The sequence below is a fragment of the Littorina saxatilis genome, linkage group LG5 (genome assembly GCF_037325665.1).
Source record: "Littorina saxatilis isolate snail1 linkage group LG5, US_GU_Lsax_2.0, whole genome shotgun sequence".
NCBI lineage: Eukaryota > Metazoa > Mollusca > Gastropoda > Littorinimorpha > Littorinidae > Littorina > Littorina saxatilis.
In genome coordinates this window covers 47,260,123-47,285,854 of record NC_090249.1, presented here as the reverse complement: position 1 = coordinate 47,285,854, position 25,732 = coordinate 47,260,123, and the positions used below count along the sequence as shown (strand labels likewise).

General features: G+C 44.4%; 2 protein-coding genes and 1 long non-coding RNA gene across 3 annotated transcripts in view; 1 reads left to right on the top strand and 2 right to left on the bottom strand.

The window, feature by feature from the left end:
• Positions 1–25,732, bottom strand: part of LOC138967312 (uncharacterized) — a 534,423-nt gene that overhangs the window by 191,889 nt on the left and 316,802 nt on the right. The window lies entirely within an intron of this gene.
• The window catches only part of LOC138965951 (glutamate receptor ionotropic, NMDA 3A-like), a 165,044-nt gene that overhangs the window by 67,210 nt on the left and 72,102 nt on the right, over positions 1–25,732 (top strand). The gene's annotated exons all lie outside the window — the stretch shown is intronic.
• Positions 1–25,732, bottom strand: part of LOC138965952 (acyl-coenzyme A diphosphatase NUDT19-like) — a 30,457-nt gene that overhangs the window by 1,902 nt on the left and 2,823 nt on the right. Inside the window, exon 3 of the mRNA XM_070338036.1 lies at positions 17,623–17,774. Coding sequence (XP_070194137.1) covers positions 17,623–17,774 — 152 coding nt within the window. The remainder of the gene's footprint in view (positions 1–17,622; positions 17,775–25,732) is intronic.

Genomic DNA, 25,732 nt, shown 5'->3' with positions numbered 1-25,732 from the left:
AAAACTAAAGGCATGGGCCTCCATAACGCTCTCTTAGATTCTCACAGTCTGCCTGCAATCGCACGTAGCATATAATTATACTGGTCGTTTCCCAAAGAAGGAGGCAACTTGAGAATACAGTTTCAAGATAGCTGAGGTTTTATTTGTTTCGTGAATGACGGCAAGATTTACAAGGAGAATAAAACTAATGACGACCAATTATATTTAATTATCTACATGTACGTTTAGATATACTTTGCAAAGTCAGTGAAAGTTTGATTACCAAACTACCCTGGCAATAAGCAGGTGTGTTTTGGACACACACACAAACACACGCACACGCACACACACACACACACACACACACACACACACACAAACACTCACATACACATAGACACATACACACACACACTCACCCACTCACACACACACACACACACACACACACACACACACACACACACACACACACACCAACACCAACAACAACAAAAACAACATAATCAACAAAATTAACATAGACAACAACATAAACAACAACATTAACATAAACAACAACATAAACATAAACAACAACAACAATAACGAAAATGATTTAATATAACGCAGGTCTGGCCGCTGTTGTGAATTCTGGCAAAGCCGAGTGGAGGGGTTTGTCTTTTACACACAAAATTACTTTGGATGAAATCAGACCGTTAATGAAAATCTTTCGAGACCGATCGTGTGCCAGCTGGCTTCTACACGTTGGTTTGCCGCGTGTTCAAGTGTTCCCTTGGCGATGGGATGATTACTGTATCATGTGTCTCTCATTGTCGTGTACTGTCTGCAAGCGAAAACGTGATTTGCATCCATTTTCCGTGCATGCCGTTTTTCCAGCACTCGTGAATGCTCTCTCAAATCACCTTGTTTAGCGGCACTGGCAAGCCATTCGGCATGGTCTCACAACGTCAATACTGCCAATTTGCGCCTCGGCTATTTTGCCAGATTTGTTAAAGAATGTTACCCATGCCTTTGGGGCAAACATTTTGTGTCGCCGTGGTCTCGCAACGTCAGTATAGCCAAATTGTGCCTTAGCTATATATATTTTGCTATATATTAGAAAAATATTACACACTAGAATGAATACCCGCTTCGCCGGGTAGCCGGCTTCGCCGGGAAGAAGTACTTAGAGCCGTACGCCGGCTTCGCCGGGTCCGAACAATGGACCCGCCAAGCTTAGGTCCCTCCCAGATTCGTGGAATGGGAACAGCACGAAAATGATTCAGTGGCCATAATGCCATTCCTGACCATATCGAGTCCCATCCTTGTCGACGAATGTAACCGTGTTAATCACCTTTGGAGGCGAACTCCACTCAAACAGGACTGAGCAAGTTAGAGCTTATCTCTAAGCCCTTTTGAACTGTTATGGCTTCTCAAAGGAAGGCCAGTACATAAAATTACACAAAAGCCGCCAGACCACATCACAAACAGAACTGAACAATGCACAGGTGTTGCTCACATAGACACACACACACACACACACACACACACACACACACACACACACACACACACACACACACACACACACACACACAAACACAGAGAAGCCGTATCTATAGAGAGATAGATGACAGTGTATTTTTCGCGTGGCTATAAATTGATTCGACCTTTGCACTTTTACAGTGAGGATAATTTACGGGTCCAATTTACGTTCTGGACACTGCGGTGACCTTCTAAAAATAGTAACAGAACGCCGGGAATATCCGAAGATGCCCCCTTCATACAAAAGTGCACCATACGAAAAAAGGGAGGTAAACGCTGAAAACATGGAGAAGATGAGAAGATAAGGAAGAGTTACTTATAATGGTGAAATGAACACAAAAACCAAATTCGGTTCAGCGCTGCGCGCTGAGAGCACGTGTTGAAATATCTCATCGATGATATTGTGTCCGGGGTGTAGCTGAATACGGTGTCCAAATTTGAAAAAGATCCACCGAGAACTTTGGCTTTGGTGTGTCGGTATGGGGACCCGGGTAGCTGAGGTGGAACCAAAATAGCTGAGGTGGAACCAAAATCGGTTCAGCGCTGCGCGCTGAGAGCACGTGTTGAAATATCGACCAGGTTGTGTCCTGTACCGGGTCTACCTGAATATGCCCACCAAATTTGAAGCAGATCCATCGAGAACTTTGGCCGTGCATCGCGAACTCACACACAGACACACAGACACACAGACACACACACAGACACACAGACACAAGTCGTATATATATATAGATGCAGTTGTCCTTTGGGGGCAAACAGGCCACCGCCCATTGCCTGCACAGATTTGCGTGACCCTAGCAGTACCGAGGTGAAGCATAGAGAAGACGATTCATACTCGATGTAACCCTGTAGTTAGATGCGGTCATGGTGATGCCCTGAGCTTAGCTGAATCCCTCGACATGCCTCGAGCCTGAGGCCTGGGCGGCCAATGAACCCTCCGTGCGCGCGTTATGTTATACATGTGCAAGCTAACTGCTAATCCCCCAAAGGCCAAATCAGTTGTTACTGGCTAAGCCGTTAGGTAGGAGCGGATGCCAGTCTCTTTGTAGTGTTTGCTCTCTCTAGTCTCTCTAGCTCTGGTCGTATTGCACAGAACACCGCCGAAAATTAAAAATCTAAAAATTGTAAAAACAATTATTGTTTTCTAAAACGATCCAAATTTACGTTCATCTTATTCTCCATCATTTGCTGATTTCAAAAACATATAAATATGTTATATTCGGATTAAAAACAAGCTCTGAAAATTAAATATATAAAAATTATTATCAAAATTAAATTTTTGAAATCAATTTAAAAACACTTTCATCTTATTCCTTGTCGGTTCCTGATTCCAAAAACATATAGATATGATATGTTTGGATTAAAAACACGCTCAGAAAGTTAAAACAAAGAGGGGTACAGAAAAGCGTGCTATCCTTCTCGGCGCAATTAGTACTACCCCGCTCTTCCTGTCAATTTCACTGCCTTTGCCGTGCGCGGTGGACTGACGATGCTACGAGTATACGGTCTTGCTGCGTTGCATTGCGTTCAGTTTCATTCTGTGAGTTCGACAGCTACTTGACTAAATATTGTATTTTCGCCTTACGCGACTTGTTTTATTTTTTAAGGAGATCAGACTTTTTTTGGGTCCCATCAGCGGGTACTATTTCGGAAGGGTTTTTATTTTTATTGTGATGTCGCCTACTGTAAACGTATAACCCTTTCACTCGCACTCTCTCTTTTTCTTGACAACTTTCTTTCTCTTCCGTATGCGTGCTTGTTTGGAATTTGTTATACAATATGTTTTTTCAGTTACACGCAAAATGGACATTGTTTTTTTACTGGATATTCTTTTTACATTTAGTCAAGTTTTGATTTCCTTTTACAATTACTTCTCCTTCTTTCTCTCTCTCTCTCCCTCTATGTCTCTCTAACTCTTCCTCTTCGCGCCTTCCCTCTCTATTCCTTCCCTCCCCCTCTCTCTCTCCCCCCACACCCCATCAATATCTCCCTCTCTCTCTCTCTCCCTCAGTCTCCTCTTGCTCACCCTCTCTCTCTCTCCCTCCATGCTCCGCTCCCTCTCTCTATTCCCCTCCTCTCACATCTCACTCTCTGTCTAAAGTGTACTGCACCGTTAATGGAAAATAGTCGTTCACTTTCAGACTGACATTCCGTATTACTTCAATGTCATGCCCGTTTGACTTTTACAATCGTGTGGGTTTTTCATGTGATGTATAGAGGATTTTTGCTTAAACTCCATTGAACGTTGTGTATGTGTGTGTGTGTGTGTGTGTGTGTGTGTGTGTGTGTGTGTGTGTGTGTGTGTGTGTGTGTGTGTGTGTGTGTGTGTGTGTGTGTGTGTGTGTGTGTGTGCGTGTGTGTGTGCGTGCGTGCGTGCGTGCGTTTACAATTTCGACTGTCGAGCAATGCAATTTCCTTCATACTTTGTAACTGTTCCGAAAGCAGATTTATAAAGTGTGTTTTTAAGAATCCCTTTTTTCTCCCGTAACTTAATGCAATGAAGAGTTTGCAACGAAGAAAATATTGTTTCGGATCGTCACTCGACTGGCTGTCAGCATGAGGAATCTGAGTCCACTTCTAACTACAATACTACATAACCATGCCTTGTCGAGTTGCTTTTGTTGGTATTGCCTGGGATACCATTGTATTGTAAGCAATCATTTACCGAAAGTGTGGCACTGGTATTGTCAGCAATCATTTACCGCAAGTGTAGCACTGGTATTGACTGATTGTCCGAATAGTGTTGTTTCGAAACATTTCCCGTAAGTGCAGCACTCTGTTATCTCAGATTATTGGACCGGCGGATCTTGATGCATTGCTTATTGATTGTACTGGCGTACATGACGAACTAAAGTGCTGTTCACACAGCAGACTTTCAACCAACTTTTCCCCAACTTTCAAGCGATTTTTGTCGGCGCAAATTTTGTTGAAAATCGCTGCGGCGATTATCTGTAGACGTGAATGCCAGTTCAGCTATCGGAGCTACCTCCTAATACGGGAAGAGCAGTTTGGCTAGAGCCAACCAATCGGTAAGCGCAATTGTTGGTTGAAAGTCTGCCATGTGAACGGCACTTAAGGCAGTGCAGAAGGCATGTGCTTCAGCCTCAGTACTCAGCTTCAGTTTACCTGGTACCTTGCTGCTTGGAAATTGGCCTGGAACCACTCGTGAGAATGGCTAAATGGCTACAGTGGAACCCCCCTGTTAATACTTCCTCCTTTTAAAGACCCCCTTTTCTCGGATGTTCTGTTCATTGCCTCTGTATACGTATAATGTTACTCCCATTTTAAGACTCCCTCCTTTTTAAGACCCCGCTTTCTCAGATGTTCTGTTTAGAGCCTCTGTATAATGTTACCCCCATTTTAAGACTCCCTCTTTTTTAAGACCCCGTTTTCTCAGATGTTCTGTTTAGAGCCTCTGTATAATGTTACCCCCATTTTAAGACTCCCTCCTTTTTAAGACCCCGTTTTCTCAGATGTTCTGTTTAGAGCCTCTGTATAATGTTACCCCCATTTTAAGACTCCCTCCTTTTTAAGACCCCGTTTTCTCAGATGGTCTGTTTAGAGCCTCTGTATAATGTTACCCCCATTTTAAGACTCCCTCCTTTTTAAGACCCCGTTTTCTCAGATGTTCTGTTTAGAGCCTCTGTATAATGTTACCCCCATTTTAAGACTCCCTCCTTTTTAAGACCCCGTTTTCTCAGATGTTCTGTTTAGAGCCTCTGTATAATGTTACCCCCATTTTAAGACTCCCTCCTTTTTAAGACCCCGTTTTCTCAGATGTTCTGTTTAGAGCCTCTGTATAATGTTACCCCCATTTTAAGACTCCCTCCTTTTTAAGACCCCGTTTTCTCAGATGGTGTGTTTAGAGCCTCTGTATAATGTTACCCCCATTTTAAGACTCCCTCCTTTTAAAGACCCCCTTTTCTCGGATGTTCTGTTCATTGCCTCTGTATACGTATAATGTTACCCCCATTTTAAGACTCCCTCCTTTTTAAGACCCCGTTTTCTCAGATGTTCTGTTCATTGCCTCTGTAATGTTACCCCCATTTTAAGACTCCCTCCTTTTTAAGACCTAATTTTCTTAGATTTTTGAAAGTCGTAAAAAGGGGGTTCCACAGTATTTGGGAAAAGGTTCATATATTGACTAACGTGAGCACGTCTATACATATTGACCGGGCCTAACTCTCAGGGCCGCTCAATCGTGTGTGTCATCATAACCCTTACAGCGGAGTATACTTTTCAGGAATCCATTTCAAATCAAAGTTGTACAATCATGCACATTCCCGACGGTGTCTGTGCTCATGGAAACCTAATTCATACTGGGTACAGAAGCACTAAATAAATAAATTCTTTCTTTCTTTACACCCCCGGTATAGGGGTGTGTATAGGTTTCGCTCGATGTGTTTGTTTGTTTGTTTGGGTGTGTGTTTGTGTTCGCATATAGATCTCAAGAATGAACGGACCGATCGTCACCAAACTTGGTGAACAGGTTCTATACATTCCTGAGACGGTCCTTACAAAAATTGGGACCAGTCAAACACACGGTTAGGGAGTTATTGGTGGATTAAGATTCTACAAGGACTTATAGAGGGACATATTAATGGTCAAAGGGAAATAACCTTCTCAGTTGGTGGCAGTGAGAATGGTTATTTCCCTTTGACCAACGGGGGTGTTTTTCCTACCTCGGAGGAATTTCTTGTTCTTTCTTTCTTTGGTGTGTAACGTCGTTTTCAACCACGAAGGTTATATCGCGACAGGGAAAGGGGGGAGATGGGATAGGGGAAAGGGGGGAGATGGGAAAGAGCCACTTGTTAATTGTTTCTAGTTCACAAAAGCACCAATCAAAAAATTGCTCCAGGGGCTTGCAACGTAGTACAAAATAAATAAATTAAATAATAATAAAATAATATAAGAGAAAACGTGAGCCCCATGTCGGTGTAGTACTAGTTGGCCAAGCAAGTGCCCCGCGTGCCATATAGTTGGACAGCCTCAGATGTGAACTGCTATTGGAGTGGATCGAAGGGGCGGCTTGGGAAGCAAACAGTGGCCGTCTCGGCTGAAGAAAGGGATAGGGGTGGGGGGGGGGGGGGGGGGAGGGGTAGGCAAGGAAGAGTCTCATTGGTGATAGATCCTGGACCACCAACTTCCTATCATGGACTAAACGCCCCCCCCCCCCCCCCCCCCGTCTCCTCCCGCAGGCTGGAACTCGATGATGTTATTTACGAAATGTCTCAGAATTGGCAATAATTCGGAATGGGCTCATCTCGTGTGACTTGCACGCTGTAATCAATCAAAACAACAACAACAACAACAACAACAACAACAACAACAACTCAGAAACCACTTTATTTCATTTATACCTCTGGATTCCCGGTTGCCAAATAGGGTTGCAGCAACACTCCTTCGACGTTCTTGGTTTGGGGAGAGAACCTCTTAAACAGAAAAAAACCCATTCAAACAACCATTCAAAGAACCATTCAAACAACCAAACAAATCACCATGCAAACAACCAAACAGCCATACAAACAACCAAACAAACAACCGTACAACCTACCAAACAAGCAAACATACAAAGCAACCAAACAAAAAACCAAACATACAACCATACAACCTACCAAACAAGCAACCATGCAAACTACCAACCAAAAAACCAACCTAACAAACAACCATACAAACAACCATACAAACAACCATACAAACAACGAAACAAGCAACCATACAGAAAACCAACCACAAAACAGTACAAATAACCAACCAACCAACCAACCAACCAACCAACCAACCAACCAACCAACCAACCAACCATACAAACAAACATCGGGGCTCCACACTTTCTATTCAATGATCGAGCTAATTCAAAAAGGCTTGGGAGCTCTAAATAACCCCGAGACCGGTAAGAAAGATGCAAAGCCTAGCTGGACACATGCAGCAGGCGGTGATCCCCCAACACACGTCTTCGTGGTCCTGAGGATTCCTTGCTAACCATAAAGCCCGTCCTTAATTGAGCACGAAGTCGACTACGCGAAGCTTCGCGAAGTCTTTATACCAAAAACCCGCAGCTATGGCGAAGTACTTCGTCCACTACATTGCTTCGCAAGTTTTGACAAACGAAACTACGCCGTAGCTGTGACGAAGTTGTTCTTTTTGAAAGAAGAGTGCATTTTAATTCAAGATGGACGTAGAAATCACACTCGAAAGAGCAGAGAGTGCATTCCCTTGGACTTCGCGAAGCTATGCTGAAAGCAGTTCAATTTAGGGACGAATTCTCGTTCCGGCAGCTTCGCGAAGTGAGCTAGGCAAAGTCGACTTCGTCCAATTAAGGACAGGCTTAACACCGGTTCTTAATTGAGCCCAAAGTCGACTTCGTCCAATTAAGGACAGGCTTAACACCGGTTCTTAATTGAGCCCAAAGTCGACTTCGCGAAGTCTTTTTACCAAAAACTCAGTGTTAAAGCTCCGTGTGGTCAGCTTCGCGAAGCATACGTCGCGTAGTTGACTTCGCCCTATTAATTACGGGCTTAAACTACAGTGTGTTTAACTGGAAAACAACAGCGTAAATGCGGTTTGGAAACGCTGGATACAATGTACAAAAAGCTGATTTAAGAAATGAAATCGTATTTTTGAATTCGACGATAAACCAAGAAAGAGAAACAGAGACTTGTGGCAAAAAGTCCCGATCCATCTTTTCACTCGATCGATGAATTCTCATTAGCTGCTGTTCAAGCTCACTCAGAGGCGCGGTTTGGAATTGAGTTTTTAGACGACAAGGAAATAACAGCCTGAATTATAACCCGTGTCACCTCTTCAATTCCTTTTTTAGGGTTTCTTTGACTGTTCTTTTTTTTCTCAACATGTTTAACGTAAAAGTGAAATGCACAAAAACGCTTTTAGATAAGAAGTACTCTCTGGTAGAATGTGGGTCAAGTATTGCTTACGTATTTCTTGGTCAAACTGTTTCTGTTCTGTTTCTGGGTCAAACTGTGCATTTCTTATTTGTGGGTCAAATTTTATGTTTAATAATTCATGGTCAAACTGTAATGTTCATATTTATGGGTCAAACTGTATGTCTCATTCTGGGTCAAATTGTATTTGTCCTATTTTTGGGGTCAAACTGTATCTTTCCTATTTCTGGGTCAAACTGTGCATTTCCTCTTTCTGGGTCAAATTGTATGTTTAATAATTCATGGTCAAACTGTAACTTTTATATTTGTGGATCAAACTGTATCTGTCATATTCTGGATCATTTTCATTTCATTTTTCATTTTCATTACTTTATTGTCCCATCGCTGGGAAATTCGGGTCGCTTCCTCCCAGTGGAAAGCTAGCAGCAACGGAGTCGCGCTACCCAAGTGTCTGCGTGTTTAGGTGTATTCAGCCACCTGCACTTATGGCAGAATGACCAAGGTCTTTTACGTGCCATTGTGATGACACGGGGGTGGGACATGGCTTCCGTCTCTGGGTCTGCACATAAAGTTGACCCGTGTCCGTCCCGGCCCGAATTCGAACCTGCGACCTTTCGATCACAAGTCCAGTGCTCTACCAACTGAGCTACCGGGCCCCATACTGAGCTTTTCCTATATCTGGACCAAACAGTATGTTGAATGATTCTGGGACAAACTGTTAGTTTTGTATTTCTGGGTCAAACTGCATGCTTGATAATTATTATTATGAAGTCTTATTCTGGGCCAAACTGTACCTTTTCCATTACATTTTCGCGAGCAGAATGTCCGCCCACTGAGAACGAACGGGCAATTTTTAACAAATGATAATAAGTGTTGTTTAACGCCATAAGGGGTATGATCCCGGGTATGACCCCGACTTTAGATTGTTAAAAAAGAAAGGAGGAAAAGGTGGCTGTCGCGCTCCAGCTCCCGGTCAACGAGGCACCGGAGCCGGAGGTTGGTGTCAAGTAGCGTCATGGGGTTGGTTTGGAGACCCAGCTGAATCAAATTTTTAACAACGGGTTTGCTTGTGTATTTGATGGGGTGGGAGATAATTGCGGTGAACGGGGGGTGGTGTTGAAGGATGGCGAGGGGCATATTATCTGAATACGACCTTGACAGTGTACAATCCTACGCCAGGTTTCGATGGCCCGGCTTTGTATCCTTCACATCAGTCAGAACACTAACTGATAGTTGTGTCACCCTTATTTATGCAGGAGTCTAAGTCAACCAAAGTGGGTGCATTCCCTGTAGGCGTTTCACCGATCTCGCTGAAAGTCACGTGATGCCTAGGGACATCGGTAGAATTTGATATTTTTCTGTTCTCTTTACATACTTTTCAAAGAAATTCGATCCCGTGTACGATTTTTTTTATTGAAGAAATGAGAAAATCCATCAAGCCCTGCTCAAAAATGCATTTTGGGGAAGGAAAGCTGAGGTGAGCCACGCGCTTGGCGCGAGATTGAGCGGTATCGCACTTTCCTACATGAAATACACCCGGGTGCATTTCCTGTATACAAGAAAAACGCCTACAGGAAGTGCACCTACATGGAATGCGCCCATTTTTGGTTGACGTAGTTCCCCTTCTGGCTTATGTATCTGCTGGAACATCGACAGTCAGTGTAAATAAAACACAGCTTCACGTGTTAAAACAATGACAATGTCGACGATGACAAATCCAGCAAAAGCAAAACAAGAACAACAACTAACAAACAAACAAAAAACAAACAAAGGCGAACAAACAATTGGCCAAGTTTACAGGCGTTGAGTATTTTACATAGGGAATAGTTTTAGTTGGATCATTGCCCACTGCCCTGAATTAAGAGACTTTGTTTAGTTACCGAGCGAGAATTTGCCATCATAGAGGCGAACAGACATTTATTCCACGTTGCAATTCACTACATGCCATTTGTTCCCCTTAATCTGCACAGATCCCCTCTCCAGTCGTATATCTGTCAGCTGATGTGTACCCCGCGACATCTTTGTATCTAAGAGTATTGATTTCTCCAGCTCTGGGGCTAAATTTGTCTTGTCCTTCTTAAACGCCAATGTGTTAAACGCCACTGCATAATTCCAACGGTGTTAGCCAGAACGACAGATGAAGGGGGGAAGGGGGGGAGTAGGTGGGGAGGGAGGAGGGAGAGGGGGAGGGTTCCGTCAGGAACAATGAAAGCGAGGCAGACGTGTTCCCCCAGAGGGACAGAAATGGGAGCCAGCGCAATACACAAAAGAAGCAGAGGGGGGAAATCGATGGTAGAAGAAATGGAATCGGGTCCAGTTTGGCAGTGATGCTGTGTGTGCGCGTGTAAAGTCAGCCCCTATCCTGTTTTACGGCCGCCGTTTCAAAAGCCATGAAGAGTTTTTGAAGCGAAGGTCGAGGAGGTCGAGGAGGACGAGCGTCTCAACCGCCACGAGCTTACCCCGCAACACGAAATACTAGACAGGTGCCGCGACGCCGGTCCAGGTCGTCAGGAACGGCAACTCTCCAAGTCCCAGGGTCGTCAGCAACGGGAACTCTCCAGTCCCCGACCCCGCCCCGCAAGCATTCTGTCCCTTTCCTCGCTACGACATGTCAATTTCGCTAGGTAAACACTTCGGAAATTGCGTTAATGACAACCGGAAAGGAGAATAGATTTTCGGGGCGGTAGTGAATGGTGGATCACGACATGCTGTAAACGGGTCTGTTTCTTCATCCAACATGGCGCGCGTGCGAGTGTCAAAGCGGTCTGGTGTTGCCGCCAGGGGTCGGCCCGCTTCACGCGCTCAAGGGGAGAGAGTCAACAACTCGCCTGTCAACACTGTCGCGTCTCTGTCAGCTTACGTTTTATCAAGCGTCTGTTGTCAGCTATTGAGAACACTACAGGGCTTGCCGTGTCGTACCAGATTTACACGAGTTTTGTGTGTGTTAATATTGAATGGCTGCGAGCGAAAGCGAGCTTTTGCAATTTTTGAAAAAGCAATGAGTGTAAATTTGGCACGACACAGCAAACCGTGTATAGTATTCTGTGTATCCTACATACTGTCCTCGCGTGCCTTAATTCTGCTCCATACATTCCGAAGTCGACGCGTCCGAATTGAAGACGCTTCTCGTGGAACCTTGATCTCTTTCAAAGCAATCTTTGACGTCAACGCAAAGAGACGTCACTCTAGAAAGTATATCGCGACGTGTTACTTCTAAAAAGAATCGCAAAAGAGTTTCCAGAATGACGTTTGTCTTGGTGACTTTGGCATGATGAGCAGTGGAAAATCAGTTCACTGCCAAGACTAGTTTGACACGACCTTATTTACATGATATACCCACATGTGAATTGAACGATATTGTTATCTAATAGGTGGTCTCTCTCAAGTATGTAGGATATCGCGTATCTCTGCAGTTTTACCAAGTGTCTCTGCCAGCTTACGTTTAATCACACGTCTGTGTCTGCTTTCGTTTTATCACGCGTCTGTGTCAGCTTCCGTTTCATCTCACGTCTCTGCCAGCTATGGTTTTATCAAGCGTCTCATGCTCAGTCAGCTATGGTTTTATCACGCGTCTGTGTCAGCTATCGTGTTTTCAAGCGTCTCAGTCAGCTATGGTTTTATCACGCGTCTGTGTCAGCTATCGTTTCATCAAGCGTCTCAGTCAGCTATAGTTTTATCACGCATCTGTGTCAGCTATGGTTTCATAAAGCGTCCCAGTCAGCTATGGTTTTATCACGTGTCTGTGTCAGCTATCGTTTTATCAAGCGTCTCAGTCAGCTATGGTTTTATCAAGCGTCTCAGTCAGCTATTGTTTTATCAAGCGTCTCTGCCACGGTCAGCTTACGTTTTATTAAGGGTGTCGATTTATTTGTGTGTGACCAAGGGAAAAGATGGTCTTACCCCATGCAAAAGCCTGGTGGGAGTGTCCTTTAAGTACCAAGCTTTGAAGACTGGTGCACTGGTGCACGTCACTCCATGGGGTCACGTACTTTCCACTCTGCTTTCTGAGTTTTGGGCGCATTGCCAAATATGCCAAAGTGCCAGCGGTTTTGACGGCAACATTCGCTTATTAGTTGATTGATTAGAGATCGATGAGCTGAACGACAGTAGGTGCCAGTTCCATAAGCGCTTATTGCAGAGCAGAGCAGGGCGAGCAGGTTTTGAGAATTTTGCCGAGGCGATGATTAGCTCACTTTATAGTGCCATCAGAGAAGTTGATTAGCTCCCTTTACATTGTCATAAGATTAGTAGGTCCCCTTTATAGTTTATCAGTGACTGTTGCCAGTCCTCAGATTGCCCATTCACAGACAGCGCATGTCTCCCATAATGAACTGATTAATGGCACGACGCGGCGCCAGAGCTGAAAAACGATCTGCAGTGTGTGGGTACACTTGGCATACAAAAGTAATTATTGAAGTTTCAAAAAAGAGAAGCTGACTGTTTCAATTTTAAGTCACAGGTGTAATTAGTTTCAGAAAGTATATCTGTTTTGTGTGCATAGTATAAGCGTGTTGCTGAAGTAATTGTGTAAATGACGCCTAGATGACGCCTATAGGGGTATTCCTGAAACGGAATAAAGTTTCAGTGGTCATCTTAGGCGCGAAGTGACCAGCTTCTTCTTCTTCTTCGTTCATGGGCTGAAACTGACTCCCACGGTGTTCACGTGTATGACTAATGTTACCCCCCCCCCCACACACACACACACACACCATTCAGGCAGCCATACGCCGTTTTCGGGGGATCCATGCTTGTTATTTTCGTGTTTCTATAACCCACAGAACTCTGACATGGATTACAGGATCTTTTTCGTGCGCAGTTGGTCTTGTGCTTGTGTGTACACACGAAGGGGGATAAGGCACTAGCAGGTCTGCACATAAGTTGAGCTTCGAGATCAGAAAAATGTCCACCCCTTAACCCACCATGCACGGCCAGGATTCGAACACTCAACCTTCTGCTTGGAAGGCCAACGTCTTATCCACTCTAGGCCATTGCGCCCGTCGAAGTGACCAGCCTGTGCGGCCATCTGACGGTCCCCGCTGCCCTGCGTCCGCCACTGTCCACTACATTGAACCGTTTTCATGTTGCTCCAGGGACTCGATCGGACACCCTGGATGTGCACACGTCATTAAAGTGCAAGACTGAAGACTTGTCTGCTGTGTGTTACAGCTCTTACTGACCGACGGTCAATAACTCGAGCATGAGGACGTGGAAGAAACGGGAGTCTATGGACGAGACGATTCTTTTGTTAAACAGAGTGTCATTTCTTATTTGTTGTGTCATTTCCCGTCAGTAAACACTCACGCAAAACATAGATGTGTTGAAATCCAAAATCCTTGCTTGCCTTGCTTGGGTCTTTCCTGCAAGCGGCTGAACATTTTGTCAGATGAGTTTTGTCGAGTTAGTGTTTGTGCACTTACAAAACCGCTGGGTCAATATATCTGTGAACTTAAACGTTTTGTTTTGTCAATAATTATACGTTCCAACAACATAAAACTCTTGTTTTAAATAAATATAAATGTGTTGATAAAATCACAGCCTCCATCTCCACAAAATGGCGCGTCAACACAAACTTTCCATCCACTTTATCCAATCATCCTCTGCTGTTCCCGTCACGTGCTTATTGACGGATGGGCTGATTGACCAATCGCGTTCCAGTCGCCCGCTTTACGGGGGCAAAGCGCCTGGAACACTTGTGGTGTTCCTTTCAACAAATGCTATGTTCCCCTGTGGTGTGGGCCGGGCGTTACCAAACACTGTACTTTCCGCGCTGTAAAATTCACCGCCTGCCGGGCCCTCGGGGAGTCCAGGTTATCTCTGACTTCTGCCGCCCCAAATCGCTGCTTTTGTCCTGGAATATTCTCTCAGAATGATACGGTTTGCGCTGATAAATGTTTCTTCTTTTGGGGCTAGGTGCTAGGGTGAACATGGGGAGGAACCGGAAAAAGGGAAGAAGAGAGGTACTCATTATTGCTGCGTACTCTCAACATCAGCGTCTCAGTCTTGATGAGTGGAATGAGAAGAGTTTGAGAGTTTGAGAGTTTGAGAGTTTGAGAGAGAGAGAGAGAGAGAGAGAGAGAGAGAGAGAGAGAGAGAGAGAGAGAGAGAGAGAGAGAGAGAGAGAGAGAGACAGGGAGAGACAGAGAGGGAGACAGAGAGAGAGAGCTTTTCAAGTTCTTCGTTGAATTTCTCAACTCACGTGGCATTCTCCTCCATTTAACCATGCCAACTAAGATCGACCAGCTACACAAAAAGTGGAAATTTAAAACGATGTTTTCTTTATTTTTCTCGAATATTCATGTTTGATTTTTGTCACCGCTCTAAAGAGAAGCGTAGAAGAAGGAGGGGGGGGGGGGTGCGGGGACGGGGAGGGGGGGGGGGGGATGGAGAAGGGGGTTTGGATGGAGTAGGGGGGGGGGGGGGGATGAAACGAGATGATCGAGTATAACTGTAGCATTGTTTCGTGTGTTTAATCCAAACTTAAGTGATGCATCGGTGTTACCGTTCATTTTTCAATAGAAACTCTCGATCGTTGTTATTGTCGCGACTTTCTTGTTTCGCGCATCTACTTTTCTTTCCCTAAAGGGTGGGATATAGGGAGGATATTTGAAGAGCTCCATTTACTGAACTGGTCTGATTTGTGTGTGTTTTTACATGTGTGTGTGTGTGTGTGTGTGTGTGTGTGTGCGCGCGCGCGCGCGCATGTGAGTGTGTGTGTGTGTGTGTGTGTGTACAACTATTCGTGTCATAATTATTGTTATTGCCACCTTATCCTACCACTTCCGTTTAAGTGAGCATGTTGGCTCGAATCAGTTTGCCGAATGTTGCCGCTGGTCTGTACTGCGGGTGGAGGTCTAAGAAATGGCGGCTGTGCTTTGAGTTTCTGTGCTGGTGCGAACCATTCTTCGACTAAAAAATGCAAACTATCTTGCTTTTTGTGAGCCCACTCGGCTACCCTTGGCCCTCTCGCCCTTCATTTCTGACAGTTCAAACCAGCTGAGAAGAGTTTGGTCTCATGAAGGGAAGCTTGTCCAAGAAAAAGCAAGGGCATTCACTCTTTCACAACCCATACAAACCCGACAGAGTTATTTTCGGAATATGGCTATTATCGAGGTGTACTGTGTGAATCGCGAGCCGTTTGGCTGCCCTTATCCCCCATCTCCTGTGTGAAACAGCCTGCTCCGCCCATTATTCATGAAATCTTTGTCAGTGTCAGTTTCAATGGTATGACGTAATGGTAACAGGGATGCATTACTGAAGACTGGATTAAACAAATGAAACAAAGCTCCAGTTTTATATCAATCCTGCCGTCTCACACGTGCAATATCGTTTTGCCTCTACATCGACCGGTATTCCTTCCTGCCCCCCCTCCCCCCCCCTCACTCCCCCTCCTTTTTGGGGCAAAGAAATCCAGAGCAGTAACTTTTGTTCAAGCCCACGTGTAGGAATCAGCAACAAAAATGCAACAACAGAAAAGGACGATAAAGACAAAGAAGAAGGCTGTTTTGGAAGCGAGACCCATCCTAGTGCTAATCATGCAAAACGTAGTCCAATCTTTCCAGTCCCAGTGTTTGACTGGCATCTATTGTGACACAAGGAAGTAATAACACTAAGCACATTGTGCGCTGAGACAGAGACCGGGCCGCAATCACGTGACAGTCACGCGACAGTTCAACACTCAGACTGTCTCAAGCTGCAGTCGTTCTGTGACACTCAAACCTACAAACCGTTGTTTCGCACAATTATGTGACACTGAAACGTCCAAGCCGTCGTTTCGTATAATTCTGTGACACTCAAACGTCCCAGCCGTAGTTTCGTATAATTCTGTGACATTCAAACGTCCCAGCCGTAGTTTCGTATTATTCTGAGACACTCAAACGTCCCAGCCGTAGTTTCGTACTATTTTGTGACACTCAAACGTCCAAACCGTCGTTTCGTACAATTCTTGGACACTCAAACGTCCAAACCGTCGTTTCGTACAATTCTGTGACACTCAAACGTCCAAACCGTCCTTTCGTATAATTCTCACTGTGACACTCAAACGTCCAAGCCGTCGTTTCGTATAACTCTGCAACAGGGATAGCCAGCTTAGAAAATTTTGTATTGCTCATACCGCAGCCCAATGTCTAATTCATTGAGTTTCGCCGGTCGGCCTTTGCAAGAAGTAGACTCGGTTCAAGACATACGATATACGATGTCTCTTTTTCGCCCTCTCTTTCAAAGTGAAAACTCTGACGTTAAAAGCCAAACAGCAAAGTTCCAAAAAGACGTCATAAATGACGTTAAATAATGGTGTCACGTAAAACTTCTTCTGCATGCCTCGCGAGGAAGTGACAACGAATTTCGAGAACGAAGTTTGTCTCGGTGACTTCCACATACATGCACAGGTATCAGCAGTAGAAAATGAATCGTACCGCCAGGGCGTGCATGTGTCGGTATTGTATATCAGTAAACATGCATGTCTGGCAAGACGCAGACTGGGTTAACCATTTATGGCTTGGCGCTCCAAACCCCAATTACGCGACTTGTCAGGTTCCTTGTGCATGTCTTAGCCCTTAAAAACCCGGCGGAAATGAAGGAGAAAAAGGACGGGGGGAAAGAGAACTGCATATCAGCAATGCGCTGATCAAAGTTAGCATTCAACCTCCTTTGTTATCATCCTGCAACCGTCTCACAGATGAAATGTATCCAGGCTTGCCACACACAAGAAAAAGTCAGTTTAGTATTTTGTTGGTAATTTTCCGTGTGCAAATGTCATTCTCACTCGCTGCTCACGGATCCCGTAACACGCCAGGGTCGTAGGGGCACTGCACTCATTAACGAGCGTTGCACCCTCAGTTTCAACCTATGCCGGTGTTACGAACTGAAAACTCTGCTGAACAATCCCTCTCAATGTGGTCAATGCGCATGCGCCAATCTTGGACTTAAAAAATGCGACCCGGCTTTGACCGAACGAACCATGGGTTAGGGTTAGGGTTAGGATTAGGATTAGGGTTAGGGTAAGGGTTAGGGTGTTCACGACCTGATTAATCTCCCCATGTTAGCGCATGCGCATTGACCGCATTGAGAGGGATTGTTCAGGCAGAGTGTTCAGTTCGTGACACCGGATGTGAGCATTTTTATGGGTTGTCGCAAAGCTTTTCCGGTTCCCAGTCCCCTCTGCAATGTTGTCTGTCCATATTTTCTTCTGTCTTCCCTGTCTCCTCTTCCCGCGCACCGTACCCTGGGGGATGGTCTTGGAGAGCCCGTCTGTTCTTGTTACTTTTCCTTTCCATCTCAGCTTCCTCTTTTTGACAGTGGTCAACAGGTCTTCATAGTGATCCACGTGCTGAGTAATGGTTCTGCGGACTTCCTTGTTGGTTATATGTTCTGTGTAGGAGATGCCAAGGATTTTTTCTAAAGCGTCTCATTTCCACAGCTCTCTTGCGCAAAGGTTTGTGAGGAGTAAGACGTAAGACATTTTAATGAGTAAGCATAAAGTTCATTTCAACGGGGTGGGGTGGGGTGATAATTGATACAGGTCACATTTTTCTACTAATTGACAATCAAAAAGCTCTCCTCTCTCTGTCTCCCTCTTTCTGCCTCTCTCTCTCTCTCTCTTGCGCGCACGCACGCACACACACACACACACACACACACACACACACACACACACACTCTCTCTCTCTCTCTCTGTCTTTCTGTCTGTCTGTCTGTCTGTCTCTCTCTTTGTCTTGAAGGATACAGTTACTGTGAAAACTGGTGTGCGCTCGGCACTAGGTTGACTTTCTTCTTGCCTATGACATTCAGACTAGATTTCGGGGTCCAGTGTTAATCACTATAATCTGCGATGACCAATCTCATCATTGCCATGGTCAGTCTGGCCACAGAGTCGTGCTTACCACAAAAGTCTGAGGATCGGACTCTCCAATACAAGTGCTGCAGTGAAGTAAGCGGGAGGCTGATTATACCTCTTTTCTCTATGACACACGTTTTATCCTGATATCCTTCACGCGATGAATAAGTAAATTGTTCAGAATAAAAGAAAAACGAATTTAGAATAAAAGAAAACGAATTCAGAATAAAAGAAAAACGATTTCAGAATAAACGAAAATCCAATTCAGAATAAAAGAAAAACGAATTCAGAATAAAAGCAAAACGAATTCAAAATAAAAAGAAGACCAAGTGGAGCCGGCGACGTATGCACGCACTGGGCGTTCTGCAGTCACCGTCCTTGAGATCACGCCCTGGATCGTTGTACACTAGCTCCATCCCCCGCATGCGGTACACCCCTTTCTATTCCCCGCACGCAGAAGCAAATTTGTGATATCACAAAAATAAAAAAATGCCTCGTCAATGTATGCTTGAGACAGATGACATTATTTGTCGTGGGTATTCTAAAGTAGTTTGGAGACAACTACCATCATCATCATGTGGTAATTCTTGCGAGGGATAAAAGGGTGTGTACCACCTGCAGGGAGTAGAGTCAGGTGTACCACTGACGATCCAGGGCGTGGAGATCAAAAGCTAAACTGGGCGGTGCAATGCAGAGCTTATTCACAAACATTCGGAATAATTATGCTGTACACGCTAATTATGCTTTGCAACTGAGGTCAAACAAACAAAAAACCAAAAAAATGCTTTACACGCACAGCGGCATGGACATGACGATACATACGTGCAAAATTCACCAATATAAAATTTACTGCGATGTTAACAGCTGGAAATAGCTCTTCCTGCAGCTCCCCCCCCCCCCCCTCAAAAAACAAGAAGGGCAAAGCCCATACGACTCACATGCTTGACCTTGACCTTTACATGACCTTGACCTTCAGAGTCAAGGTCAAATAACTAAACCTAGCAATGACATCATACACTAAGAACTGCTTTACACATTTTTCCTACCAAAATACATGTGACCTTGACCCAAGGTCAAGGTCATCCAAGGTCATGCAACACAAAGCTGTTAATTCAAGACATAGGAAGTACAATGGTGCTTATTGGCTCTTTCTACCATGAGATATGGTCACTTTTAGTGGTTCACTACCTTATTTTGGTCACATTTCATAAGGGTCAAAATGACCTTGACCTTGATCATATGTGACCAAATGTGTCTCATGATGAAAGCATAACATGTGCCCCACATAATTTTTAAGTTTGAAACAGTTATCTTCCATAGTTCAGGGTCAAGGTCACTTCAAAATATGTATACAATCCAACTTTGAAGAGCTCCTGTGACCTTGACCTTGAAGCAAGGTAAACCAAACTGGTATCAAAAGATGGGGCTTACTTTGCCCTATATATCATATATAGGTGAGGTATTCAATCTCAAAAACTTCAGAGAAAATGGGAAAAATGGGAAAAATAGCTGTTTTTTAGACAACATTTATGGCCCCTGCGACCTTGACCTTGAAGCAAGGTCAAGATGTTATGTATGTTTTTTGGGGCCTTGTCATCATACACCATCTTGCCAAATTTGGTACTGATAGACTGAATAGTGTCCAAGAAATATCCAACGTTAAAGTTTTCCGGCCGGCCGGCCGGACGGACGGACGGACGGACGGACGACTCGGGTGAGTACATAGACTCACTTTTGCTTCGCATGTGAGTCAAAAACCACAAAAACAACGCTATCCTTTCCCAAGTCATCAGGAAAATAGGCAAGTAAAAGAAAAAGCTGGTAGTATCAAAACACGAACGAGGTAAAACACACACAGACACAGACACAGACACAGACACAGACACAGACACAGACACACACACACACACACACACACACACAGGGACTGGGATATAAAAAATGGGAGAAATAATAAATCCGGTGGCTCCTCTAAACGGGAGGCAAATGCCGAGTCTCCGCGAATCATCTGCTGATTTAGCGGGCCGCCTGATAGATAGGTGCACCAGGGGGTGTAGTGAGACTGGCCGGTATACCGATCTCAGATTTCTCATTCAACCAGTTTTCTCACCGGTGTAACACGAGAAAATTACTCCCACGAGATTTTTACTCCGGAGTAAACATTTCGTACGAAAAAGTTACTCCCTTTACGAAAAAAGCACTCCCCCATTGCACGAGTAAATTACTCCCCAAGACAGGTGAGTTCCGAGTAAACATTTCGTTCAAAAATGTTACTCCCCTGACGAATAAATAACGAATAAATTACTTCACCCCAACACGAGCAATTTAACTTCCCATGCCAGGTGTACGAAATTTTTACTCCCTTGTCCCCTGTTAGTCTTGGTGGTGGAAGGGGTGGAAGGAGGGTAGCGCGACATTCGTGTCAGTGCGCGAGATCACTTAATGGCATTATCCCTTACCCGCATCTCATTTTTTCGTACGAGATTTTTATTGGAAGTAAACAAAATGGGGAGTACAAATTTCGTGGAGGGAGTAATTTTTTCGTGTCTTGGGGAGTTCTTTTCTCGTACGAAAAGTGTACTCGGAGTAAGAATTTCGTACGAAATATTTACTCCGGAGTAAATTTTTCGTGGAGTAAAAATTTCGTGTTACACCGGCCTTGTTGATCTCGCATAAACTCCACACTGACTTTGCCACACCCCCCACCCCCCCCCCCTCAATAGTACTGATGATCGACCTGTGGTACTTTACACTAATTCGTTCAGAAACAACTGGTACATGTATTACAACTTAGAAATTTACTTCATACAAAAATTCCTCCTTCCTTTCCATCATTCAAGGGACGTAACCACTCGGTGCACATTTACAAAGTACTGTAATTGTATTTTGGGGTGAAAGCTGTCGAATTTCACCACGAATTTCTTTCACATGCAAGAAACTTTCTTGCTTTTCTTCTTCAAATAAGTGTACCGCTTTGGGAGGAGAGTCAGTGTTTATGCGAGATTGTGTTGTTTTTTTCTCAGTACTTTTTCACGTATGTTGCTTGTTGATGTATATTTTCCCATGTTTTGTAAGGTGTCATTTATTGCGAATTGTAGTTATTTGTATGTTATCTCTCGCCCCCTTTCGAGCCATTGCAAAGCGCTTCGAGCTGTGGAGAAGAGCTATATAAATGTTATATTATTATTATCAACAAGGTCGGTTAGAAAACTGGTTGAAGGAGTAATCTGAGATCGTTACATGTATGATAGTGATACGGTTTCTCGCCCCCCCCCCCCCCCCCCATACAATGACCCCTGTCATAGAGGCCCCTGGGTGACCAGTGACGGGCCTAGCGGGTATTGATCGTGATGTGCGGGCACAGTTCTCTCCCCTCCGTGATTACCTCCCCTCGTTGCCTAGAGCTGACACAGCTTTACCTACCCATGATCTATATTTATCTAGATTTATCTCTTTGCCCCCGTCATTACACGTACGATCGGTTATGCTGCTATATACCCCCCCCCCCCCTCCTCCCCAATCATCCCGCCCCCCCCCCCCCCCCCCCCCCCCATCTCATCAGTCCTATCTTGCGTGATCAAGTTTAACATGTAGACATTTACTGCAGGCTTCCCAACAACGAAAAGTCCACTCTGCACAGAATGGTTTTTTTTTTTTTTTTTTTTTTGGGGGGGGGGGGGGGTGCATTCGTGGAATGTGTCCTGTGGTGGTTGTCCTTGGGGTCCGAAGAAGACCTTTGCGTTCTGAAGTTTATCTGTGCACTCGGAGGTGGCCCTCCAAGCCTATAGTCTGGAGGTGCAGAGTCTGGAACAGTGGGGTTACTGTGACTGTGACCTGTATGTATGTAAAATTCTTCCAGATCTGTGGCGGATTACATCATCGCTCACAACAGGAGAAAGATATTCTTCAGTAACGACCGAGAACTCACAATCTCTCTCTCCCCGCACCACGGGGAGCCCCCCTCCCCACACACACTTTTCCGGCAAAATGTCGCACTCACAGAAGGTCAGGATATAAAGTGTTGATTTTCTCATTGATTGCTCTTATGATGAACAAATATTCATTGCCTTAGTCATTGATGTATGTGTCTTGTCTCAGGGGGGGGGGCAAGCGATGTTACCGAGTACTAGACCCCCAGCACCCTCCCTCTTACCTTGCGACATAATAGTATCAGAATCATATTTTGGAAGGGGCGGGAGGGGGAGGCAAGAGTGTCACGGGCTAGCCCTCGCAACATCTATCTTGCCCCGTCGCGATATAACCTTCGTGGTTGAAAACGACGTTAAACACCAAATAAAGAAATCTATCTTGCCCTGTGGCACAATATGGATTATCAGAAATCACCTTCATCACCTAAATTCCAAAGTTCCTGCGTGCCCTCACATTTGTATAATAAGATGTTCAATAAGAAGACTGTGCGCAGTCACTCTAAGCGACTGACTACTTCCTTTTCTCCACAAGCCGAGGACAAAACACAGACGGGTGTTTCTTTCACGCGAGAATTGCTTCCGGCTAGCCTCTCAAGCTTTGGAATAAAAGAGAGATAGTGTATATGAAACGGTTTGATTGCTAGCTATGCAAGAATTAAACGTAAAACACCATTGGTTGATTTTGAAAAGGTCGCTTGAACTGGTCCATAAACAGCACAGAACAGCCAATCGCATTGGCAGCTGTGCGGCCTCCATTTTCGTCTCGCCTAGCGAGCACCTCAAAGGCATGCTCGCCTATCCTCGCCAAATCCTAGCGTTCTTCGCTTCGAGAAACGCTACTTCCTCGCCCCACTCGCCAAATCTCGCGTCAAGTTTGGATCTGCCCTGGGGAATGAGAGGTCAGGGGTCACATCATGATCACAGTCATTGGGGATGGGAGGGGAGACGAAAACCAAAATTGCTTGGCAAGAAAGAGAGAGATTGAAGGGTATCAGACTGTTATGTATGACAAATAGCATGTACAATTGCTTGAAAAGAAAGAGAGAGATTGCAGGGTAGGAGACAGTTGTGTATGAGACTTGTCATGTACCAACCGTATACTTGTAGTTGTAGAAAAGGACTTATCTGACCTAATCAGTAGATCGGATCCGGACTGAACTCTGCCAGTTTACAAGGTTGCTATGTGAACTGAGGATGAACACTCCACCAGGGTTTTTTTTAAGAAAAGAGAGATAGTGGGTGTGAAAAGGGAGGGGAAGAATACAAAAATCCACCAGTTATTGAAGAAAAGCGAGATAGTGAATGGGTGAGAGAATGGGTGTGACTTAGTAGGGGTGGGAAGAATGAAAACTCCACCAGTTTTTAAAGAAAAGAGAGATAGTGGGTGTGAAAAGGGTGGAAACGCCGGGAATAAAAACAATCCACCAGTTTTTGAAGAAAAGAGAGATAGTGAATAGGTGAGAGAGTGGGTGTAGGAAGAATGAAAACTCCACCAGTTTTTGAAGAAAAGCGAGATAGTGAATAGGTGAGAGAGTGGGTGTAGGAAGAATGAAAACTCCACCAGTTTTTGAAGAAAAGAGATATTGAATGGGTGAGAGAGTGGGTGTGACTGGGTGTGGGAAGAATGAAAACTCCACCAGTTCTTGAAGTAAAGAGGAATGGGTGAGAGAGTGGGTGGAACTATAGGTCTGGGAAGAATGAAAACTCCACCAGTGTTTGAAGTAAAGAGAGACAGTGAATGGGCGAGATACTTAGGGTGGAAATGGCCGGGGGACGTTACAGACAATTCCTTTTTGGCTATAGGCACCGCGTTAGAGGGAGGGGGGAGGGGGGGGGGATAAGAACAAATTAACTCCAGGCATTTAACGACCAGAAAAGGCGGCGATCTAATCAGCTAGATAAGACTGGACTGGTGTGTGTGTACCAACTTTTGCCCTCCGTCTTGGGAAGCAGAGTGTAGCATAGTGCAATAGTGTCCCGGCACTTCTGACAAGCGTATTGATCTGTGGGCATAATCAATCACTTCTGTTGGCATAGTCAATCACTTCTTCTGCCCCAGCTGTCTAGCTTGCACGCCTATTTTCTCCTGTATCCGCACCAATACATTGTATCTATTTCAATCTCCGCATCCCTCCTGCACACACACACATTGACGCACCGTGCATACATGCACACACACACACACACACAAACATGTTAAAGTGCATGCAGAGAGGGGGTAAGAGGTATTGCAACCAACAACAACATCAACAACAAACAGTCTAAACACATACAAATACACACACACAAACACACACACACATGCACCAACGTTAAAGTACAAAAGGGGTAAGAGGTAATGCAACCAACAACAACAGTATCAACAACAAGTTAATTCCCCTGATATGTCTCACAAATAGTCAATCTCTGTTAGAAAAACTATATTTTTAGTTTTGGCTGTTGTTTTGCTTACAATTTCTTTCCCACTGTTAGTTTTGTTTTCCAAAGCTGCAAGCACAACAGTTGAGTGTTGGGGAAAAATATAGGACTGGTCAGGTTACAATAAACATTTTCATGCCTTGGAGACATCCTCAGAACGTGTTTCCATGACGATCCCAACTCTTGTTTGCAAAATAATCATAGACTCTGGACCAGTGGTTAGTTCTAGTTGTATAGTGAGCATAGTGTACGTCAAAAAGCATGCACAGAACCATGACAGTTCACATACATGTATCCCTTTTCAAAGCAAGATAGGCATCTTGTTAAAGATGATTAAAGCACTTTTACCGTGCGATCAACTAACCAATATCATCATATCGTTCTCATTCCTTTTTACATTTAGTCAAGTTTTGACTAAATCTTTTAACGTAGAGGGGGGAATCGAGACGAGGGCGTGGTGTATGTGTGTGTGTGTGTGTGTGTGTGTGTGTGTGTGTGTGTGTGTGTAGAGCGATTTAGAGAAAACTACTAGACCGATCTTCATGAAATTTTACATGGGAGTTCCTGGGTATGATATCCCCAGACGTTTTTTTCATTTTTTTGATAAATGTCTTTGATGACGTCATATCCGGCTTTTCGTGAAAGTTGAGGCGGCACTGTCACGCTCTCATTTTTAAACCAAATTGGTTGAAATTTTGGTCAAGTAATCTTCGACGACGCCCGGACTTTGGTATTGCATTTCAGCTTGGAGGCTTACAAATTAATTAATGAGTTTGCTCATTAAAGTTGTCATTAAAATCGATTTTTCGCAAACAGATTTAAAATTGATTGCATCGTATTCTTCACGACATTCTGAATCTAAAAATATATACATATGTCATGTTTACTCTTAAAATGTGATCACAATTAACGAAAATAGATTAATTAGTCTTACGATTAAAATGTAAGAAATCGATCCAAAAATGATTTCATCTTATTCTTTATCGTTTCCTGATTCCAAAAACATATAGATATGATAGGTTGTATTCAAAACAAGCTCAGAAAGTTAACACGAATACAGAAAAGCGCGCTTTCCTGCTTAGCACAATACGCTACCGCGCTATTCTGGCGTGAGCATATCACTGCGTTTTGCACGTGGGAGGTGA